General features: G+C 40.0%; 1 protein-coding gene across 1 annotated transcript in view; it reads left to right on the plus strand.

Annotated features, from left to right (window-relative positions):
* LOC148301041 (uncharacterized) overlaps nucleotides 1–21,503 on the plus strand; it is a 37,803-nt gene extending 16,300 nt beyond the window's left edge. The window contains exons 9-18 of the mRNA XM_088273890.1: nucleotides 1,806–1,952; nucleotides 2,031–2,144; nucleotides 18,831–18,977; nucleotides 19,076–19,201; nucleotides 19,495–19,629; nucleotides 19,731–19,877; nucleotides 19,956–20,069; nucleotides 20,975–21,082; nucleotides 21,163–21,265; nucleotides 21,365–21,503. Of these exons, the coding sequence (XP_088130016.1) occupies nucleotides 1,806–1,952; nucleotides 2,031–2,144; nucleotides 18,831–18,977; nucleotides 19,076–19,201; nucleotides 19,495–19,629; nucleotides 19,731–19,877; nucleotides 19,956–20,069; nucleotides 20,975–21,082; nucleotides 21,163–21,251 (1,127 nt within the window). The 3' untranslated portion in view covers nucleotides 21,252–21,265; nucleotides 21,365–21,503. The remainder of the gene's footprint in view (nucleotides 1–1,805; nucleotides 1,953–2,030; nucleotides 2,145–18,830; nucleotides 18,978–19,075; nucleotides 19,202–19,494; nucleotides 19,630–19,730; nucleotides 19,878–19,955; nucleotides 20,070–20,974; nucleotides 21,083–21,162; nucleotides 21,266–21,364) is intronic.
* Nucleotides 21,504–25,531: the final 4,028 nt, after the last annotated feature.

Consider the following 25,531-nt stretch of genomic DNA (forward strand, 5'->3'; position numbering starts at 1 on the left):
CTGAGTAAATCTCTTTCAAGAGGTTCTCCTCAGACAATTCGCGAGGAACGTCATAAATCACTACCCTAGGAAGTCTTCCTTTAGGCTCCACAATTTGTAGACCACGAGATACAAGTTTCTCAGAAGCCTTTTTAAAGTTCTGCAATCCTTTTGTCGTGGCCGTCTCCACCAGGACACCAGCGCCTCGGACCTTCCGAACGCGCACAGCTCGAAAGCCGTCCTCTTTGGGGTTGATAGCCTCCATCACTAGCGTCTTCGTCTGCTCCGAGGTTGCTCCCTCAGGTACCTTGGGGTACACGATGATAGTCGGCTTGGTAGGCCCAACTACGCGAGCCTGACCACCCACCATCACCGAATTACCCGGCTTCTGTGAAGCAGCCGATGCGTAAGACGCTTGCCCAACACCCACCTTAGGACCGGTTTCAGTGGAAGCCACTGGAACCGATCCCAAGGCAGGTGCAATCACTGCAGACTCAATTTTATCCGTCAATTGTGTGAGGACCTCCTTTATTCCCGACGCAAGTGACATCGCGGTGCCCTCAACCCGAGAGATTTTCGTGGCCAACTGGCCAACAGCAGCGAGGATTGCTATACTGGCTTCTTGTATGGAAGCCCGTTGGTCACTGTTCAGCCGAGTCTTCTCCCTGGTGCACACTTTCACAATGTTAGTGAGGTGAATCCTCACTTCCTCCAGCTCAGCACAAGGCGCTCTTAATTCCTCTAGATCCGAACATTGTTGTGGTGAGCTCACTTCCGGAAAGGTCAGCGACTCCCCAAGAAGTCGTTTTCTTTTTTCACTGGCGCGGCGCTTTTTTCCTTTTTTGCTAGTGCCAGGGATCGGTACGCACTCACTCTCACTGTTTGTCACTAAAAGTTTTTGGACAGCCGGAGCATCGTCCTCGGAGGATTCCTCCGACGAAGTCATGGCAAGTAATTATTACTTAAATAAATAAATTCTCCAAATATTTTTTTTTGTAAAAGTACTTAGTGAGAAATTAAAAACGAACAAATATGAGAAGAAAAAAAAAATAGAACGAAACAAAATATATCTTATAATTGAACTGTACAGTTTTAAAGAATAATAAAATAAATTGTTTGTAGCATAGCTTGTTGACGCGCTGAGGCCGGCTGCCAGAAGTGTGTCCACCGGAGCGATGTTTGTACTTGGCTCCTCTGCGCCTATACGAATCGGCCGCCAGTCGGCCGACTACGTGAGCCACCCGTATACAATTGTTCAATTATTATTGTCAGTTACACGAAAAAATAAATTTATAATTATACTATAAAAACAAACACAAAAACACTGCCTATAATTAAGTTATATACTCCTTGACTCAAACTAATATTAGACACTTAAAATGTATCTTAAACTTATGGTGTTTATAAAAAAAAGGTGGATTTATGTAGATTAGCACGAAAGTACGCGTGTCATCTGCGACGATCCGAACGGAACTCAACTCAAGGGATTTATCACGGCGATATTATACATTATGACGGTTCGGACCATTTAGCAAAATAAAGTATTCGAGGGTGTTATTGAAGAAAGGTTCAAACCTTTCCGCGATCCTATGCAATCGTCGCTGGCTTTGAAAATAAGTAATTTTTACTTTTATATTGCGAGAAGGTTAGTTTAAAAAATTACCAACCTTTAAAATGTTGTTGATGGATTGTTTTGCCAGCTTTGTCGGTGCTTTGACAAAATAAAAGTGGATGTATAAAACATACCTCGTCAAGTTTACACACACCAAGACAGCTGTCCAACCCGCAGACGAGAGATGACAAGTGACTTACTGTTTGATCCTCAGAACGCAAGACGGCCGAGTTGGAGCAGAAAGTTAAGGAGCTGGAGGAGGCCCTGACTGCCCGAGCCGCTCCTAGCAGCTCCGCTCTGTCCCTGGAAAGGGTGCAAGCTGAACACGCCGAAACCCTGCAGCAACTCCGCCAAGACACGGGTACTTTGATATTCAGAATATTCATAAAAAGGAGATGACAAGTGATCCCACTTTACCGACTTACTATTTGATCCTCAGAACGTAACATGGCCGAGTTGGAGCAGAAAGTTAAGGAGCTGGAGGACGCCCAGACTGCCCGAGCCGGCCCCGCCCCGTCCCTGGAAACCCTGCAGCAACACCGCCAAGACACGGGTACTGAGTCTTGTTGTTAAGTGCGAGATACTAAATGGACATTTTTACAAACACGATGGACAAATATTACACTCTACATCGGATTCGCAAACAAGGAACATTAGGATCATTTGATATTGATAAATACATTTATAGAAAAGAGAGTGAATGGTGCGCTGAATTCAGTTGCAGCAAATAAAACCCCATCAGGGAAAGCTAAGCAGCACTGTCCCGGTAATGTATGGAAGTGGAGCATAGAAGGATGAGAGTAGACTGAATGCAGTCGGAATGAATCTCTCGGTAGATGTTCCGATGGTGATACGAGGAATGGGGGCAAGGCTGAGATAAGCATTATCCAGCTAACTAAGGAAGGTGGGTGGAGATGGTTTGGGCATGTGACGTTCACCATTCTACCCACGATTGAGAACCCTATTACTCGGATTCAGAGAGTTGTATATACGAGGGGAGGTCAAAAAGTTCGCGGAATGACAGGGAAGGATAACGAAATGAAGCATTTAGTCATTCCAAGGTGTTGATGTAGCATGTTTAAAATGGTTGTTTCTGACACTCCAACTAATGCCGCAAGCTGTGTTTTCTTTAGCCAGGCATCTTCTAATACAACTTTTTCGATTATTTCTGGCGTGGTAGCCTCAATCGGCCGTCCAGGTCGGGGGTCGTCTTCAATGGAGTCCCTCCCTGGTTTGAAAAGGGCGTGCCATTTATAAATCATGGTTTCCCAGGAGCGGAGTCCCCATAAACAGCCAACATCTCTCAAAAAATGGTTTGAGGTGTCTTTCCTTGTTTGGTGAGAATCTTAATGACGGCGCGATATTCAATTTTCTCCATAGTGGCTAGTTTCTTCCCGATTGACTTGTTTACTCGTTGATAACTCAAAAGCTAATGACCGGATTAGGCTGAAACTTGGTATATATACTAACAATGATCACTCAATTAGCGCCTACCTGGATGAGTAACTCACCCTCGCCAACCCCGCCATTCCGCGAACTTTTTGACCCCCCCTCATGAGGATGGTTTGGGCTCTAGTGGGGTTGAATATGTATTCTCTGTAGCAGGTATTTCTCCGCTGATGGTGGCTGCCAAGGAGGGAAACTCGGAGGCAGTCGACGTACTACTGGCAGCGGGAGCTGCGGTCGGCCAATCGGATAGCAAAGGTAACCCATCCTCTCCTTGGCCGATTACAGATCTAACTACTCGCACGTCTGACTGCACTGATGTATGTCCTCGGTCGCAGGTCGGACAGCCCTGGTGTATGCGCTGCGAGGGGGTCACCTGGACGTGGTGAAGGCCCTGTTAGCGGCAGGAGCGGATGCCAATCTGTGACCTCAATTAGCAAAGTAACTTTACTTTCGTGAATGTCTACTCGTAATCGGGTTAGTACTTGAATACGCATATGACACGAAATATATTTACATTCAGCGCAAACGTTTGTCTGTTTTCAGGAAATCCACTTGCCGGACTCGCGTTCTTCTCGTGTAAACCTGATCCACCCGATCCACGCCTCGCCTCGGTTGGCGACATATACCATAGTGTACATGCTTTTATATTGTAAATAATAAATACATATATGTAAACAGGGATCTCTACTTATTCTCAATGAAAGCATCAAGCACCCATCTGCCATCTGCAACACGAGTACCCACTCCTGTAAACACGCTGGCCACATAGGCGCTCGCGTACTTGCTGTGGGGGGTGCTATGAACCTACCTATGTATTCGCATAGTGTGCTGCTGATTTTGCTGGGACGTTTTCACCAACTCCCCTCTTTTCACATCTTTTTCAATGAAACACATAATTTTTAAGTAGTTTCTTTATTAAGTACATAACAATTGTTTGTTGTATTAAAGACCTTATTTCGTAAAGACATTGATAAATATTTTTTGAAAGCAACTTAGTCTAACTTATTTATCGTAACTGCAGACAGTTGGTAGAATTCCATATTGAATTGTCGGGTAATATATCCCAAATTAAACACGGTTATTGGATTGAATTCTACTTTTATTTACATATATCGCTCACCACTTTCAAGAACGTCATAAATCAAAAAACTTGATTTTTCAGGAGAACGTTTTTAAAGTTTAAAAATATAATGTAATGTATTGAAAATAAATATCAAGCCACTTGTTGAACTTTTCACTGTGCAACAGATCTTCTTAGGTAAAAGCTAAAGGTTTTTTCTCCATTTGAAAAATATTTAGTATATTTGAAAAAACCATTTAACAATACCTTTTCTTCAAAATGCAAAAACAACACTTTCAGCCCTGTAGCGGGTAAATATTAATTTTGTTAATTGATTCGGCAGTCACTTTGTGGTAAAATCTATCCATATTTAATTATTGTTTTACTTAGTAAATACCACTATTTCTTAAAATCTACTGTTAAAACAGTAGGTAAATATTAAGTTAAAAATATGCCGCTTTTGCTGGGATATAGTACATTTTCTGGGCATTCCGAAAACATGTACAACTGAAAATTGTTGATTTTTGATTTATGACGTTTTTGAAAGGAGTGAGCGATATGTATATGATAATATGGGACGCGTTTCCTCTTATTAAGACATCATCAAACACTCAGTGTGTACTGTTTTTGAGTGCTAGACTGTTTTTGCATTCTAATTTATTAATAAATAATATAAATTGAACTATAATCTTGGATTTGCTAACATTCATCAATAAATCACTTTCCTTGCACACATTATACACTTTTGTCACCAACGCCTGCAGGTCTTCTCTGCTATCGGCAAGAAGAACAGCGTCGTCAGCATACAAAAGGCAACAGACAGTCAAATTATTCATTCTAGCTCCAACATTTAAATCTTTCAGTTCTTTCACGCAATTATCCATGTATAGGTTAAACAGCCACGGTGACATTACACATCCTACTTGAAATACTTGAAAGTGGTCAGGTTAGGAGTCGTAACAATCGGCGGGTATGTATGAGGAGATGCATGAACGTGGAAGAGGCGAAGAATGTTTGCAAGGACAGAGTGGTGTGGCGCTCTTAAAATTTAAACATCAAGGGGAAGTTGATTTTTTTTATTGAATCGAGAGGCGTTAATAAAAGATACATATTATTACGAGAAATTAAATTACAGAATTTATTCTAAACATAATTTACAAATGACTCCTCGTCCAACCAGTCGCGTTCTGAATTGTATATTTATATATATATATATATATATATATATATATATATATATATATATATATATATATATATATATATATATATATGACGAATGGACTCATTGAGTCCATTCGCCAGGAACTACGATTGGATGGCTTGACGCTGGCCAACATCTGTACTTGACGGATTCTCCAGTTCTTTGGACACGTTGCGCGTGGCCACGAGGATAGCCCGGAGGGTAAGAGAGGGAGAGGAAGATCCCCACACGATGGACCGATCAAATTAAGGCAGCAGCAGGCACCTCGGTGGTTGGAGCGCTACGTGCAGCGCAGTCAAGGGATAACTGGAGAAGAGTCATTGCTTCTGCAAGGCTCACAGCCCTCAGCAATGAGGAATAAGACAGAGAAGAAGAAGAATATATATATATACACTACTACTACTACTACCATCGCGCTGTTTCCACACAGGGGTAGGCAGAGAGGATGGAACGCCACACTCTTCTGTCCTGACATACACTCCTTCACATCCACACATCTAGTGATACATGCGCTCCGATCACGCAGACTTTTGACACCGCCAGATTTTAGGTTCTGATTGATCTGATCGTGCCAAGTCTTTTTCGGAGGTCCTCGTTCTGTTTTCCCTCTCACATTCGCCACATATATTTTCTTAGTCATTCTCTCGCTATCCATTCGCTCCACATGTCCTCCACATTCGCTACATATGTATATACATATATATATGTATATAGTACACCCTTAATTGTAATAACTATTATTATTATTCTATATTTTTTCTATGTATTGTATTTCAGATGTTCCTTAAATATTATTACATTATTTACATAGTTTTACACATCTATGGTCTTAAACTATAGCATTGTTAGTTTGTTTTGTTGTCTAAATCAGCTTTTTTAGACGTCTCAACATAGACGAAGAAGAATATGGAAGTCTGTGTATTTACAGGGCTTCAACAAAACTTCAAATATTTGGAATGATTATTATGAATGAAATGCGCTCCCTCAGACGAATGTGTGGAAAATCATTGTATGACAGAATTAAAAACGACGATATAAGAAAGGAATGTAAGGCTGAACGAGGAATAATTGAAAAGATTAGGAAGAGCTCTTTACGGTGGTATGGACATGTGGAGCGAATGGATAGCGAGAGAATGACTAAGAAAATATATGTGGCGAATGTGAGAGGGAAAACAGAACGTGGACGACCGAAAAAGACTTGGCACGATCAGATCAATCGGAACCTAAAATCTGGCGGTGTCAAAAGTCTGCGTGATCGGAGGGCATGTATGACTAGATGTATGGATGTGAAGGAGGCGAGGAGTGTATGTCAGGACAGAAGAGTGTGGCGTTCCATCCTCTCTGCCTACATGATGGTAGTAGTAGTAGTAGTAGTAACTACACCTTACTATGTAACTATCTAACTCCACACAAGATTTTTTGAGATTTCTTCAAATTGGCAATGCCGAAGAGCAATCCAACTAATACTGTTCAGTACTTTTATAACAACATGCACAACTTACATAATACTTATAGATAATACTTCCATCAATTAAACCATATCCGCTCCCTAGGTGGAGCATATGGAGTCCACAAACTGTCTCCAGGCTTTTCTGTCGGCTGCCAGCTCCCTCGCATCCTCCCAAGTCAGATCCGCGGCCCGAAGTTCTGACGAGAGCTGCCGACGAATTGTCAGCAGCGGTCGTCCTGGGCGGCGCGAACCTTATGCCTCGTAAAAGAGGCGAGCTTGATGGCGGCTCTCGGAAGGCATGCGGAGTACATGGCCAAGCCAACTGAATCGCCTTTTCTTGACGACAGTTGTGACCAAGATTTGCTGCGTCCTACGCCTTATCTCTTCATTCCTCACAAAGTCAAACCACCGCACGCCTAAGATTCTCCGCAAACACCTGTTCTCAAAGCTTAGTACACGGCTGCTCTGGGCCCTTGTAAGGTGCCATGTTTCACAGCCGTATAAGAGAACAGGAGCGATGCAGGCATTGTATGGGCGGCATTTGGTCTTCACCGAGTATAAATCCGATCTCCAGACAGCCTTCATACTGTTAAATGCGGACCCTGCGAGTCCTGATCGCACTCCCAGTTCCTTTTGAAGGCTGCTATTTTCAGTCGCGTACACTCCCAAGTACTTGAGACCCTCGACCCTTTCGATGCGCTGGTTCCTCAACTAATAACAAAGATAATACTTGAGGCCATAAATTTTGTTGATGTAATAAACCGTGTATTACAAATATATCACTGATTTAAATTACATTCTTCATACATGACCGCGGGCCGCGCGTAAGGGCACGGGTCGCGGGTTGGCCACCCGTGTTCTAGAGCATTGTTCCGTCGCGTGTGTGCCGCGGCACACTGGTGTACCGCGCTGATTAGTTGGTGTGCCGCAGAAAAAAAGTCTAGTTTTGTGAAAATATTGATTGCCTGTCCTCAGCTAAGTAGACTCACATTTCCCATTAACCGTTTTCCACTTTGACCATTTTTTCTCATAACTGATCATCTACTCTGATCAAAAAAATGCGATGTTTTGAATATTGAAAGCATTAACTTTGTGGATCATATTAATATATTATTTCGAGAAATAAAAATACTTTGTGTTCTGATCCACTCACATTTTTATTAACCAACTAGTTCCGGCAACAACCTGTTGCCCTCTTCAGGGTTTAATTTATGAGAGTCATAAGTTTTCTCGCTTGTCTTTGAGCCTCTGTATCATACATATCGCTCACTCGTTTCAAGAACGTCATAAATAAAAAATCGTAAATTTTCAGTTGTGCATGTTTTTGGAATGCCCAGAAAATGTACTGTGGCAACCCACACATCTACAATGGCAACTCAAATCGAGTGAAATAACGAACACACCACGGAGCCCGCAACGAGCGGAAACTAGCTCGTCACACTTCGCCGCCGCCCGTCCTCAGATCGACACGTATTTCAACTGTTCTCATATTAGAATCACGCGATTATTCTTCAGTATTTTCTTGATTGTAATTTTATAGAACTGAATAAATTTGTGTTAAAAGCAATCCGCTTTCATCTTGCTTCCCTTCTGATCAATTAAAGTGGTATTCAACTAGAAACCACAGTACTATATCCCAGCAAAAGAGGCATATTTTTAACTTAATATTTACCCGCGCATTATATTTTTAAACTTTAAAAACATTCTCCTGAAAAATGAAGTATTTTGATTTATGACGTTCTTGAAAGGAGTGAGCGACATATGTGACAAGTTGTGACAACCCTGACATTTTCAGAAAAATTAAAATATGTTTATCTAAGTAAAGGGAAGCAAATAAATCGCACATTGAATAAATTTGGTAAGTTATTTAAATATCTTTTCAAGGTGTAATGCTTTTAAGTTATAAAAATAAGATTTAAAAATGATTTATTTTGGTTAAAAATTCACGGACCGCTGAGCACAGCTACACTCCATACTACACTACATACCGGCATTTATCTAGCTACGGCTTATGCAGCACCGCTTATCATAACCCTACTCGAACTTCAACTTTTTAAGTTTTATAGCCTTGGTCTACTCGTGAGTGGATTTACTCTTTATGTTTAAACTTACTATAATTTCATGTAATTCATGAGTGAAAATTCTAGGCAAAAACACTCGCTATCTCGCTACAGGTATGAGTTTATACATTTCATTGCATCTTAGTTAGCAGTGAAGTTACTTGGGTGTAGACAAATATCACTTCTGCCGATGTTTCGATAACAAATTGACATTCCCGGCGAATCAACTAGTATATCCTGAAAATGCTCTTTTCATACCTTCAAATCGCTTACTCCTTTTCGCTTTTAAGTCTCGGCGTCCTAAAAATTTGTATATTACATTTAATAATGGTATGATTGATAATCGAATCGGATTGCGGACTGTCGAGGCAACTGTCAGTGTCAGACGAAAAACCACAGACATAGAAGAAATAAACGTAAAATCTATGTAAACAGTAAAACGAGCATAGACTATTCAAGGTACCTACACATCCCCAGAATACCTATTTATTCACAAACCCTTTGGTTACCAATCATTCAGTGGATTTTTATACCTATTTCTAATAATGAGCCGCTTAGGCTCACAAAAATAGTATGAAATTGATATATTTGTGTAAATAATAAAATAACAAATATTTCTCTTTCAAAAAAAGTATTGTGCGGGTAGTCCGTGTTGGTGTGCACGCGTGCCATTGTATGCAAGTACTAGAGCTGCTATCGACCGATGGCTATGCATTAGGCACAAATCAAACCCTTTCATCGCGGATCGGATGTCTGGGAACAATTAAGAGGTCGTCTTCTGCAATTCTTCGTACGAAATGGTGATTTTAACGCCAACAGAAAGCGCTCACTTCTATTGAATCTTTCAAGTTCAGCTTTTTCGTTAGTATAAGGTTTACACATAAATCATAACGGAAGTAAGTTTTGGAAATATATTCACATCGCGTGAGAGCGAAATTTTATATAGCGCTTTGATTGGCGTTTATGATGAGCCAGGATGAAAATTTTATCTGTAAGATTAAAATCGAAAAGTACAAACTGCCAATTTGGATCTAGATTATATGCAAGTCTAATAGGTATTTCAAAATGGGTTTAAAGGAATGTAGGCCGAAAGAACGTTTATTTCATGAAGGGAACGATTTGAGTTTTCAAAAATGCGTTGAAATGGCGTCAACAATCAAACATTTAAATTAAAGAATCGTTCTGAACTAAAAAAATATATATATATATTCAAAAGTCAACAGTTTTAAAAATAAAAAAAAGGAACCATCATCAGTCAGGAACGGGTTGACAATTCGCAATTCAGCGATAAGAAATAAAAATAATTGTCACAAATGTTTCAGGTCAGGTATACGAGTAGTTTGTCGTGTAAGTGTAAATAAATGCTACAGGTGTGCTAAACCGGGACATTTTAAAGTAATTGTCATTTTTCTAAGAATAAAAGAGAGAATTTAAAGGCGATATCGGGAAATAACATGGAACAGATAGAATACAACTTTAGATGATATAGTTTTAAGATAATTGTGAATATAAATAGTAGAAAGTTAAAATTTTTATTGGATTCTGGCGCGTCTGTTTCTGTGGTACCAAAAAATATTTAAAAATCATAAATTATCCAACGATCAAAGGAAATTACTAAGTTTTGACAACTAGCAGTTGCAAGTTGTGGGTAAATGTGTAATACCTGTTGGGTATAAGGAAGTATTGCAGAGGATGTATCGCACCAATGCCATTCAGCTGAGGCACGAAGAAGTCAGTAATCGTGGTTCTGTAGCGCTCTCCATTGGCCGTAGCATTCTGGCCGGCATCGCCTACAAAAAAACCCGGGCCAATGATTTCGCCTGCCCATAAAGCACACCAAGCAGTGACTTTTATCGGATGTAAGGGCGTCTCGACAAAGGCTTCTGGGTTTTCTCCACTCCAAATTCGGCAATTCCGCTTAGTGACATTTTGCCTTGGAAAAGAGGGTCAAGCTAAATATTGTTTTCGACCCATTCAACGAAGCTCGACGCGCATAATCGTCACGCGGTTTCGACTCTTGCAAATGGCAAAACGTACTGACTACAAATCAAGAGTCAACTATCATTGACAGTCTGTGTAAACAATGTTGCAGTTTAAAAATAAACCATAAAAAATACCCTTTGGAATAAACCAACGTACTTGCAATCTTCTACTGTTCCTCTCCCCCCATGACCACACAACAATGAACATCGGACATCATCTTTTGCCTCCAGATCGACTTTAAAATATTACATATATATTTTTTTATATAATAAAATAACAACTTTACAATTTTTCCACATATATTTTGTTTCACCCGTGATCGTGTTCCGTCGTTACCGACATCGTCAGACTTGTGGGAGGCTAGACAAAATTATATGTTATAAACATAAAAAGGAAGGGGTCGAAGTCCATGATTTTAAGTAAAATTTTCTGTCAAAATTTATAATAATAATTACACATAAGTTATGGTTTGCAGTATGACTTTATGCAATTTTATTATAGAAATGTATTTTTGTTCGTAAATTGAAATAATGTCTGGGGAATCTGGAACCGTCGGTTGACAACCCTTTCTACTGCCCATTAGTGGGGGAAGTCCTGTCTTCTAAAAGTTCGGGTAGTTATTTCTTATCGACATGACATTTGAGTAGCCGTTGTTTGCATTCAACCTTTGCTGCATTCTAGTATATAATCTCCGGGTGAACGCTTGTGTGTGACTTGGCCATTCAATATTCCCTTGTCAGGGTGAGTTTACTGTATTTATTTGTAAGATTTGTAACCGATCTAACTTACTAGATGCGTGTAAGGATTGAACGTTTTTATTTGTCCAACTTTTGACGGTTCATTAATCCTTATTCCGCACGACCGTCCTGTTTGCGGCGCGTATGGTGATGGTGATCACAGTAAATATGAGCCCGAATCGGCCTCTAATATTTAGTCTAAGTTTGATTTATTGTTAACCTTCCGGAACACGCGCTACAAGTTGTAACAATATACCGTGAGACTGTGAGGCATTCATTGCATATATTTGGCACACTTGACGCGCGGATCTCTTCCTCTACTGGATAGTAGCAGTATTTCTAGAAAATCACCATTCAATTAATGCCGGCAATGTTGAACAATGAATAGAAAACTGTGAGCATTCATCATTGTTAGCTAATTGACCCGTTTCGTTTTTTGTTACTTATGAATGTTGAATCTGATGATGGAATGGCTGTTTTTTATTATAATTTATTGGTTATATTTCTACAGATGTCTGGACAAGATTTACTGAAGGCAGCGCGAGAGGGCGATGTGGCGAAGGTCAACACTCTCCTTAAACAACGTAATATAAACGTCAACTGGACAAATAGTGATGGTAAGATATTCCAAGATTATTGAACTAGTGAACCGAGGAATGTAGCAATAAGAGGTGATGTTAGTAAAGCGATATGATATACAAGTGGGAGAATATTACTGTATATATTCTACCTTTGCCGGCCAATGTCAAGTGGAAAGCCCCGCGAGTAGCCAGACTTCCATATGGAAGTCTGGGAACAAATAGATGGTTCGCTCTGTTAAGGCACCTATCCCTGCAAGCTAGTTTGGTTCCTCCACATTCCCGGATGATATATATTTGCCGTTCCTAACTTGCGTGCCTCGGACAGTGGTATTGGGAGGGCAGTTACTCGCCGCTAATAGCTTCTTCAATGTTCCGTGTCCGTTGCGCAGTGGTTAGCTCGTTTGGTTACCGCGCTCCGGGTCCCCGGTCCGATGGCTAGAATACTGAATACCGTCGGCCTCGCTCCGTGTAAAGCTCAAATTGTAACAAAATTAACTAACTAACTAACCATCACGCCGCTTCGCCCCAGGGGTAGGCAGAGAGAATCGAACGCCAAACCACTCGGTCTTTGCAAACATTCTTTGCCTCTTCTACATTCATGCATCTCCTCATACATACCCGACGATTATTACGACTCCTGACCCGGCCGCTTTCAAGTATTTGATATACCTGATTGTGCCAAGTTTTCCTCGGTCGTCCTCTGCTTCTTTTTCCAATTACATTCGCCTCATAAATTTGTTTAACCGTTCTTTCTTCACTCATACGCTCCACATGTCCAAACCATCTCAACACACCTTTCTTAATTTTATCGATAATGCTTATCTCAGCCTTACATTCTTTCCTTATTTCATCATTCGAACATCTATCAAACATCGTTTTGCCACACATTCGTCTGAGCGATTGCATTTCGACTGCATTCAGTCTGCTTTCATCCTTCTTTTGCCAACTCCATGCTTCGCTTCCATACATAAGGGTTGGAACCAGAACTCCATTGTGTACTGCCAGTTTAGCTTCCGCTGATAGATTTTTATTTGCTAAAACTGATTCACTCTGTTCCCAGCATTCACTCTCCTTTCTATGTCTTTATCAATCTTTCCATCCCTAGAAAACATACTACCCAAATATATGAAATCATCTACCTGTTCCTAAATCTCCCCATTTACCAATATTTCACACTCAGATCTACATTCATCTCTTTCAAAAACTATGATTTTGGATTTGCTAACATTCATCAATAAAACACTTTCCTTGCACATATCATACACTTTTGTCACCAACGTTTGCAGGTCTTCTTTGCTATCGGCAAGAAGAACAGCGTCGTCAGCATATAAAAGGCAACAAACGGTCAAATTATTCATTCTTGCTCCAATATTTAAACCTTTCAGCTCTTACATGCAGTTATCCATGTATAGATTAAACAGCCAAGGCGACATTACACATCCCTGTTTTACACCTTTAGAGATGTCAAACCAGGATGTTAACAAAATTAGGTAACATATAATAATTTTATGTAATAATAAATGTTTTTTTTTAATGTTTAAAATTGCTACAAATATTCCACCGTATATGTCATTGACTTAGAACAATAAACACTAATTAAACATTGTATTCCAGCAAGGTTTCTATTCGAAATTTACAAATCTTCTTGCTGACGAGGTAGAGAACTCATACAGAATAGAAAATCTCTTTATAATATTATAATTCAAATGTCATTTTTTAAAAATGTTATAGAAAAGAAGAATAAAAAACTAATGGATAATTATATTTCATAAAGTGATGTGAAAATAAGTATTTAGTTTTGCCCTTCAAGTGATTTCTCACAAAAACGGCGCAATATAAGTTATACAATAAATAAATAATTAAATGCAAGAAAGTAATTAAATGCTTGAAAGGTTACTGGGATAGGTAGTGGGGTCCTGCTACATGGCCTCGCGCTGGCCGTGCACCCTGTATATACAGTACATCCTCCGTTACAGGGTGGACTGCACTACACTATGCAGCATACGCGGGCCACCTCCCGGTAGTACGGGCACTCCTGCAGGCGGGGGCTGCAGTAGATCTGCAAACTGAGCTCGGTAAGTGTAACTAGTAGTAGCAGTAGTAATATGCCCAACACACGCAATGTACATACAGGACACCATGGTATATAGGTTACATGAATCATCACTAACTAGCAGAAACGGAAATATACATTTATTTGCAAACGGCGCATAAAGACCTTTTATATATTAAATGTTAAATCAAGCACTGATTTTTTAATCTACTAAAGACTCAATTTTGTTTATCTTAATCATTATTTTTTTTATTTTTTAGCCTTACTGCAAAAATTAAACTAAAAAACAAAATATCAACATTTCAAAGTCGATCCGGATACATATGATGATTTCCGATATGTTTAAAAGTTTGTATATACGGTAAAAACAATATTTGGGTTTTTTTTTGCACCGCATAGCCAACCCCAAGGTAGACGACTCGCGGTCAGACCACCATAGAGATGGATTAACAGCTGGAAATCGACTTCGCAGGAGGCTAATCCCTCTATAAAGAGGGGGGTATGAATGCACATACATAAAGTGATCACTTGAGTCAGCCAAATGCCAGGTCGTAAGCCCTGGGATGCTCAGATATACATCTTATTTGGAATAATTGATATCATGCATATGGTGAATAATCCAGTAACTGTCAGTTTCTAAATTATTTTAAAAATGTTGATAATGAAATAAATTAAACATTTTCTAGCATTAACTGTCTCCCATTCACCAATTCCAATTATGTATTAGCTAAAATAATAAAAAGGATATTTTCTGGGGTTTCTCCAGGACTCGGACCTCACATACTAATATAAGAGTTTCTGCTCAGTAAAAAAGGTTCTTCGTCTTACTAATAGATGTCACTTGTGAAAATTCTAGTCATTCTTGTACAATGTTTCAAAATTGGATCATTTATATAAGTTCCTAGAATTTCATTAGTGTGATTGTCAATCATGGGTAGAATTTGTGAATGTTACTCGCGTGTAAAGTGATCGCTTAAAACAAGCCTACGACGGTCGAAGGCCCCGTAAATGCCCAGACTTTCGTGTTCTTCTTCATCTATGTTGAGATGTAAACAATAGTATGATAAATAACTCCTATAATTGGAGATAATCTAGATTTGTGAACAAGTATTTGGACACACTGTTGTTCACATTAAATTTTTTCAAAACGTAAAAAAAGTAATTGACAATTATGTTTTATAAAATGATCTGAAAAATAAGTTCAACTTCCCCTAGCCCTTCGAGTGATTTCTCTTGAAAACGGCGCTAGATGAATTGTCCAATAAATACATAATTAAAGGTAAACTATTGGTGACTATAACACACTGGGGAGGTTACTGGGATAGGTAGTGGGGTCCTGCTACATGGCCTCGCGCTGGCCGTACACCCTGTATATACAGTACATCCTCCGTTACAGGGTTCACTGCACTACACCTGGCAGCATGTGAGGGCCACCTCCCGGTAGTACGGGCACTCCTGCAGGAGGGGGCTGCAGGAGATCTGCAAACTAAGGAAGGTAAGTGTAACTAGCAGTAGAAGAAGTAATATGACCAACACATTCAAAGAAAATATAGAGGACTTGGGATATAGATTTGGCATTAGTGGTGCATAAGGCACCGCATCAAACTCTTTTATAACTATACAAAAGCGGGGTGATCAGATCGGTGGCAACCAGTTGACGTAGGTGAAGGAGCTTAGAAATGGAGGAGGAATAGAAGGTCTTGGAAGGGTTTTTGGATAGGTATTGAGGTCCCGCTACGCGGACTCTGTGACATGTGTGCGTATGTGTATGACACAAACACGTGAATGTATTATCTCCCTCGTTTAGAATAACTAACTAACTAACCAACACGCCGCTTCCCCGCAGGGGTAGGCAGAGAGAATAGAGCGCCACACCACTCTGTCCTTGCAAACATTCTTCGCCCCCTCCACGTTCACGCATCTCCTCATACATACCCGCCGATTGTTACGACTCCTAACCTGACCACTTTCAAGTATTTGGCATACCTGATTCCACATTCTTCTGAGAGATCGCATTTCGACTGCATTCAGTCTACTTTCATCCTTCTTTTGCCAACTCCATGTTTCACTTCCATATATTAGAGTTGGAACCAGGATTCCGTTGTGCACTGCCAGTTTAGCTTCCGCTGATAGGTTTTTGATAACTGATTTCAGTGCACCATTCACTTTGTTCCCGAATTATTTATTTGTTATTATTATCATTCATTTCTTCTTTTATTGAACTTCCTTTATAAAAAATGTGCGAACGTCGCGGCGTACACGCGATACGAGTCTTAAGTTTCACTTAAAAAACAAAATAAATGCAACAACTATAAACTATGTATTGGTGACTATAACATACTGGGGAGGTTACTGGGATAGGTAGTGGGGTCCTGCTACATGGCCTCGCGCTGGCCGTACACCCTGTATATACAGTACATCCTCCGTTACAGGGCACACTGCACTACACCGTGCAGCATACAGGGGCCACCTCCCGGTAGTACGGGCACTCCTGCAGGAGGGGGCTCCAGTAGATCTGCAAACTAAGCTCGGTAAGTGTAACTAGTAGTAGCAGTAGTAATATGCCCAACACACGCAATGTACATACAGGACACCATGGTATATAGGTTACATGAATCATCACTAACTAGCAGAAACGGAAATATACATTTATTTGCAAACGGCGCATAAAGACCTTAATGCGCCAGCAATAACAACTGATTTAAAATATATATTTAAAAAAGTATATTTTGAATATTAAAAGCATTGTTAACTTTGTGGTATGGTAATATAACACTCTCCTTATCATTCATCATTCGCTTTGTGTTATACCACTTAAATGCTCTACTTCATGACCTCACGATTCAGTTGACCTGATGATGAAATGGTTATTCCGAAACCGGTAGTCGCGGAGGAGAGTTTTATAGTTTATTCATGCATAATGTTTTGTTCACATTTGTTTATAGATATACTATTTAAAACTTAGCAATTCTAACATAGACACTAAATACATGATAGATCAGACTCACTGTGCCGTCGCTCTGGGCGCTCAATTACAGGGCTTGTGAGCTGTCATGGGCTGGTTGAGTGATCGCCGTGCACGCGTGCAACATTCGCCAATTCTACCCACGATTAACCTATTGACTACGGGTTGCACGCATTGGTGCGTTTCAGTAGGTACCTTCAACTTCACGCACAAAAAACACGCTTCGCTGTGTAGCGGATAGGTGTGAATATAGTGAAAACATTCACGGATGGGAACATTGGTATAATAATACCCATTGAATAATACCCCATACGAATAATGCACATTGTTCATATTACCCCCATTATGTTATGTATGTACTTACACGATTCAATGTCTGCCAGTGAACAAGTCATTTCTGTCTTTCTACCTTCATTCCGCACCAAGATGCCGAGGGTGTCCAGGCTTAATGTACAAGCTCCGCTCTTGTGAAACTATTTTATAATTTTCAATGTTTTTAGGTGAAACACCACTCGACTGGGCTAAAAGATTTGGTCACAAGGAAGTAGTAGCTTGTCTGGAGTTGGAAATAGGCAGTAAGTATAAGCCAGTAAATGTATTCACAACCAGTGGAATGTAAACATTTCCTACCAACTATACACTTTCACATAAGTATACCCACAACAAGTACCTACTTGAATCTAGACTAATATATTTACTAGTAGATGTGTGCACGCTACAAAATAAAACATAAGAAGTAAATACCGTTCCCGAAAATGAGGCGACGTTTTACAGGAAATAAGTAGAGGACTCTTCCTAATACCTGCTGGACTGAACGTGTTATGGATATAGCTAATGTTGTATCGTGCAAAGATTGTGTCATTTTAAAGTGATGAATATAAAGCATGTTGGTGTTTGCACTCCCTCGGTGAGTAGCTAGGTTTGTGTCTACCGCCTCTCTATACACCACCAGCATAGCACTATTCACCCGCTAACACTGCGCAATATACTAATCACACGCGTTCTCGGTCTGCCCTCACTCTAGTCCTTCTAACGATACTAGCATGCAGGTCTAAATGACCAATCACAGAGCATGTTATACTAACAATGTTAATATTGCCTTTCCAGACATGCAGTGTGAAGTCTGTTTATAGGAGACCGTAAAGTAGAGACCTAGTCCGACTGGCTTTATCATTATTTTATTTGTAATTTTTCCTTTACATCATCACACTATTTTATAAATATTTAGGCACATCCTGTGCGTGGGTATAAAATATAGTGCAATGTACTTTATGGTTTGAAGCTAATTGTAATCACATTAAACTGGAAAAATAGGTGATTTAATAAGATGAGGAGTAAGAAATATGACGTATTAAGTATTTTCCATATGTTTCTTGTCCTTCCTCTCTCCCTTCCCTACAGACTGCTCCCGACCTGCGGACAGGAGGCTCGGCTGGCGATCCCACTATACCGACTTACTATTTGTTCCTCAGAACGGACGGTGTTGCAACACACTGCGCCATTGGAGCCGAAAGTTAAGGAGCTGGAGGACGCTCTGACTGCCCTTACTCTGTCCCTGGAAAGGGTGCAAGCTGAACACGCCGAAACCCTGCAGCAACACCGCCAAGATACGGGTACTGATTCAGAATCACACACACCAAGACAGCTTTCCAACCCGCAGACGAGAGATGACAAGTGACTTACTGTTTGATCCTCAGAACGCAAGACGGCCGAGTTGGAGCAGAAAGTTAAGGAGCTGGAGGACGCCCTGACTGCCCGAGCCGCTCCTAGCAGCTCCGCTCTGTCCCTGGAAAGGGTGCAAGCTGAACACGCCGAAACCCTGCAGCAACACCGCCAAGACACGGGTACTGATTCAGGATCTTCATAAATAAGTTTATATATACGAAGACAGCTTTCCAACCGCAGACAAGATACAACAAGTGACTTACTATTTGTTCCTCAGAACGGGAGATGTTGCAACACATTGCACCATTGGAGCAGAAAGTTAAGGAGCTGGAGGAGGCCCTGACTGCCCGAGCTGGCTCAGCCCTCTCCCTGGAAACCCCGCAGCAACACCGCCAGGACACGGGTACTGAGTCTTGTTGTTAAGTGCGAGATACTAAATGGACACTTTTACAAACACGATGGACAAATATTATACTCTACAACGGATTTGCAAACAAGGAACATTAGGATCATTTGATATTGATAAATACATTTATAGAAAAGAGAGTGAATGATGCGCTGAATTCAGTTTTAGCAAATTAAACCTAGGATCTACATAAAGAAGAAGAAGAAGAAGAATATTGTTTTCAACCTGCAGACAAGATATTACAAGTGATCCTACTTTACTGACTTACTGACTTACTATTTGTTCCTCAGAACGGGAGATATTGCAACACACTGCACCATTGGAGCAGAAAGTTAAAGAGCTGGAGGACGCCCTGACTGCCCTAACCGCTCCCAGCAGCTCCGCTCTGTCCCTGGAAACCCTGCAACAATACCGCCAAGACACAGGTACTGATTCAGAATATTCACAAACAAGTTTCAATATTGTTTTCCAACCTGCAGACAAGAGATGACAAGTGATACCGACTTACTACACATTTGTTCCTCAGAACGCAAGACGGCTGAGTTGGAGCAGAAAGTCAAAAAGCTGGAGGACGCCCTGACTGCCCTAACCACTCCCAGCAGCTCCGCTCTGTCCCTGGAAAGGGTGCAAGCTAAACACGCCGAAACCCTGCAGCAACACCGCCAAGACACGGGTACTTTGATATTCAGAATATTCATAAATAAGAGATGACAAGTGATCCCACTTTACCGACTTACTATTTGATCCTCAGAACGCAACATGGCCGAGTTGGAGCAGAAAGTTAAGGAGCTGGAGGACGCCCAGACTGCCCGAGCCGGCCCCGCCCCGTCCCTGGAAACTCCGCAGCAACACCGCCAAGACACGGGTACTGAGTCTTGTTGTTAAGTGCGAGAAACTAAATCATCACCATTGCAAATATGATGGACAAATATCATACTCTACAGCGGATTCCCAAACAAGGAACATTAGGATCATTTCATATGGATAAATATATAGAAAGGAGAGTGAATGGTGCCCTGAATTCAGTGTCATCAAATAAAACCCCATCAGGGAAAGCTAAGCAGCACTGTCCCGGTAATGTATGGAAGTGGAGCATAGAAGGATGAGAGTAGACTGAATGCAGTCGGAATGAATCTCTCGGTAGATGTTCCGATGGTGATACGAGGAATGGGGGCAAGGCTGAGATAAGCATTATCCAGCTAACTAAGGAAGGTGGGTGGAGATGGTTTGGGCATGTGACGTTCACCATTCTACCCACGATTGAGAACCCTATTACTCGGATTCAGAGAGTTGTATATACGAGGGGAGGTCAAGAAGTTCGCGGAATGACAGGGAAGGATAACGAAATGAAACATTAAACTATTTTTCCTTTTCAATGTATTCTCCCTTAACCCTAATACATTTATTAGATCTGTCAAATAACTTATTAATACCGTCAAAAATAAAAGATTTGTCTTGGGCGTCAAAATAGGCCAAAATTGCCGACTTTACTTCATCGTAGTCGCCAATATTTTTCCACGCAGTTCTTTCTGCATTTTTGGAAACAATTGATAGTCGCTTGGGGCCAGGTCTGGGCTGTAGGGTGGGTGGCGCAGTTGTTCAAAACCGCACCGGTGAATGGCAGCCGTCGCAACACGGCTTGTGTGCATTGTCTTTTGTAAGCTTTCCTCGCCTTTTTTCTTTAATAGCTTCTTTTAATTGATCTAATAAAGAAACGTGGTATTCTCCCGTTATTGAAACACCACGTTCCTTATAATTTATTTCATTTAGTAGGAGCAGGTATTTCTCCCCTGATGGTGGCTGCCAAGGAGGGAAACTCGGAGGCAGTCGACGTACTACTGGCAGCGGGAGCTGCGGTCGACCGATCGGATAGCAAAGGTAACCCATATTCTCCTTGGCCGATTACAGATCTAACTACTTGCACATCTGACTGCACTGATGTATGTCCTCGGTCGCAGGTCGGACAGCCCTGGTGTATGCGCTGCGAGGGGGTCACCTGGACGTGGTGAAGGCCCTGATAGCGGCAGGAGCGGATGCCAATCTGTGACCTCAATTAGCAAAGTAACTTTACTTTCATGAATGTCTACTCGTAATCGGGTTAGTACTTAAATATGACATGAAATGTATTTACATTCAGCGCAAATGTTTGTCTGTTTTCAGGAAATCCACTTGCCGGACTCGCGTTCTTCTCGTGTAAAACTGATCCACCCGATCCACGCCTCGCCTCGGTTGGCGACATATACCATATTGTACATACTTTTATATTGTAAATAATAAATACAAATATGTAAACAGGGAACTCTACTTATTCTCAATGAAAGCACCCATCTAGATCATGAATACCCACTCGTGTAAATATGCTGGCCACATAGGCGTCCTGAATGCTCACGTACCTGCAATGGGGGTTTACTGATAAGTGCACCTACCGTAGCTATATGGGCAACTTGCATAAACGCCAGCCTGCTGTGGGTGTAGACTGGGTACCACACCACACCAGTGCAGAAAGCTGCATGCAAGGTACCCATATGGGCACTGTATGTACACTACTGGAAGCAGCTTATGAAGCAGGGTTGCCAATCTGTGGGGAATTCCCCAAACGGCGGGGAGTTTCAACTCGATCGGGGAATTTGTGGGGATTGATGAGATGTCAAAAAATAATATGAAAAATAGCTCTTGTAATTGGAGATAATCCATATTTGTGCACAAGCATTTGGACACACTCAAAATGTTGGAAATAAATTAACTGGTCAAATCTTATGCTAAGGTAATAAAAATAAAAATTATATTTTCTGGCAATTTTCATTTATGTGATCATAATCCAGGATTCGGACCTCACATAAAGCAGTTTGTGTTCAAACAGTCAGCTCAGTAAAAGCTTTTTTTTCATTTCACCAATAGATGTCTCTAGTGAAGTTCTGGTGATTCAAGAACAATGTTTCAATATTGGTTCATATATATATATATATAGAGCTTCCAAGAATTTGAGTAGTGTGGTTGTCAATAATGGGTAGAATTGGTGAATGTTACGCGTGCGTAAAGTGATCACTTAGACCAGCCTATTACTGTCGTCAGCCCCGTAAATGCCCAGACTTCCATATTCTTCTTCATCTTTGATGAGATGTCGAAAAAAATACAAAATAAAATTGATAATTTTTTTTATTTATGTGTCCTAATTAAAAATTTTGGTTTTAAAATTTTTTCAAAATGTTCATAAGCACACAATTTTTTGTTGCTGTTGGTTCATTGTGTGTTTTCTTCTCTCGTCTGGTCGTAGGAATGCTTTTTTTAACATTCACCCTGATTTTACTTTTTGATTACCTTGATATTCTGCTATTTTGTAGTTGATAAAAATCTGCCACCAAAAGAAAAAAAAAAAACCATTTAATGTTCTTGTAGATTCATGTCGGAAACGCTCTCGTCAATCTGGCAACGTAGCTACTGATAAGGGTTGTCTTGGCCGGCTAACGGTAAAATTGCACAATAGACTTGGCCGGCGACGGACGTAACGGGAAAAGGAGAACAAAGGAGGTTTCGTCCCGGAAACTGACCTAACGGGAAATAAAACGACCGTCGCTCGGGATACAAGGCCAAATGTCACTACCTGAACGGCTAACCTTCAGCCGTTTTCACACCCTAGAGATTTTAACGCAATCGTAAATAATTATCGTAAATAATTATCGTAAAATTATTCGGTAGGCTACGTACAGATTCGAGACTACTAATACCATCTAGCGTTAGCAAGTATCAACAATTACCATTTTGTAGGGGATAGGTGCGTTTCCCAGGTAAAACTGGGAAACTAATAAAGCTTTGCCAATAATTTAACAGAAATCGCTAAAAGAAAAAAAATACTATTTTATAGAATTAATGAGTTTAATTAGTTTTCTTAGTCTTTAAAGGCGTTTTTTTTTAAATAAAATTATCATGACTACATGCAATCCTCATATTACCAATAGCTACAGAATCCTATTAAATATTAATTATGTATTATTAGCAATTGATATATCTGCATATTAAAATAGATCAGGAATAAATAAACATCTCAGGCAATTCAATTAATAAACAATGGTTAATGTACCTATATATAAATGTATAGTTAAATATATATATATTTATACTTGTAAATATGATTATAAGTATGTAATAAGTTAGATATGTAATATACATAATATCCTAGTTAATTGTAATCCTAGTAATTAATTGTCATTTAAGATGTCAATCACCACTGTGTGAGATGTATGTAAATTTTGAAGGAAAGGACAATATTTTGTAATTTTAATTCTACTTTACCTAATGTTACCATTGTAATCCTATTAAATGTAATTAGTTCATAAATTGGCACTAAATTACTAATTAAGTATTAATTATTAATAATAATTAATCAATTATTATTATTTTCTTAATTTTATTATAAATATGTAATCTTAACTAATTATTAGATAGCTTTCATTAATAAAGTGTGTGTTAATTATATGTATTTTATCTTAGTTACTTTAATTATATTATTAATTTAATCATAACTTTTAAATAGGCTAGGGAAATAATGATATAAATTTTGAAGGGAAGGAAGTTTTTTTATATAAAGGAATAATTAATTATTAATAATTATAATGAATGGTAGATTGTAGTAATCATGGTAGAAATGCAACATTGCAAAACTGAATGAAGGGAACTGACCAATAGGAGATGCAGGCACACCCCCACCTAAGGCCTAGGAAAGGGGATGAATAAAAAGGCTGGACACACAGTCACAGCTCTCTCTGCTCTCTGTTAGCTCTCTGCTCTCTGTTAGCTCTCTGCTCTCTGTTAGCTCTCTGCTCTCTGTTAGCTCTCTGCTCTCTGTTAGCTCTCTGCTCTCTGTTAGCTCTCTGCTCTCTGTTAGCTCTCTCTGCTCTCTGTTAGCTCTCTGCTCTCTGTTAGCTCTCGGCTCTCTGTTAGCTTCTCTCAAGCTGGTTGGTGAACCAACACTACTCACGAGTATCTTGACACGAGTCGCCTCTTATGGACTGACTTACGTTCAACGGTAACTTCACCTCAGTGCCTACGTCCTGGACCCGTCTGCATCTTTGCTGCCAGCCGCCCTTGCATCCTAACGGTTGAACGGAACATGGAAAGACTGGACTGTGACATCTTTACGAAGACGGACAATTGCTGCCAGCGGCCCTCCAGATAACCCTTCGCCACCGCCTACCCGAAGCAGCTGCCAGAATCCAGTCCCGCACCATCATCACCGACGACCAGTATGATTACCACACTGCCAATTTTATTACTTACCTTCATAGAGTTTAATATTTTAATTTTCCGCCTTCCCTAGAGTCATAGCATAAGTAAGCTAGATTAAGTAAATCTTAGGTTAAGTTGTAACCTTTTTTTTTAATTACAAATGTAAAACCATTTATTATTTTTTTCTCTTCCCCATCCTCTCTATCATCTCACCACTTGCTCACTTATAACTTAATCAGCCTTTAACCCTTTTGATCACCTTAATCTGTCGATTACCGTTCGGTAATCGCATAATTCCTTGATCGATAATTTAAGGGGGTGATAATATAAAGACCGCCAACTGCCTCAACTGGCTAGAAGTGATATTCGCCAGCGGCCGGAAGTGACGTAAACGGCTAGAAGTACTAAGCTCCCGGCTGGGCGTGACTTCGCCGCGGCTGAATGTCAAATCCACCCGCCGAAATATTTATCATTCATTTTTCAGGTTAAATGGTATTTATATTGAAATTCGTTGTATTACATAATTTCAAAATAATAATATTAATATTACAAAGAAGATATTTCACTATCTAAATTTATTTATTTCAGTGTAAACAAAAATAGAAAGGTCACGGCTAAAACGCGACATTTATAAAAAGAGTTCAGGCGATTAATAATGGTAACTCAACTCAGCCTTACAATGGTAAAAGGTAATGGTAACTTTTTTGAAATTATTATCTCAAACTATGTATAAGGCTTTTCAACAAAAACAAAAACGATAGAATTTTCAAATTACTATATTATATATAAAATTCTAGAAAATACATTATTTTAAAAGGGCGGAAGGAGTGCCCACCACTTCCTGAAGTTATGTTTCTTAACGGGGGTGCCAGCGCCCCTTTGTGGGCGTTTTGAAAGTCTGGCTAGGCGTTTTTAATTTTTTTGCATTTGGGGGGTGCTGCAGAAGTTCAAGGGAGCGTTGTGTCAAGTTAGAAAAACTACACTTTCATACGCAAAATTTAACTTTAACTTTGGCATAATACTCAATATTATCAAGTTCTTCATATACGGATTTCTATTTTTCTATCGATAATTGTCTATAACCATAGTTTGTCTATACTTATT

The sequence above is a fragment of the Brachycentrus maculatus genome, unplaced genomic scaffold (assembly GCF_059751285.1).
Source record: "Brachycentrus maculatus isolate JH-2025_06_01 unplaced genomic scaffold, ASM5975128v1 h1tg000618l, whole genome shotgun sequence".
Lineage (NCBI taxonomy): Eukaryota > Metazoa > Arthropoda > Insecta > Trichoptera > Brachycentridae > Brachycentrus > Brachycentrus maculatus.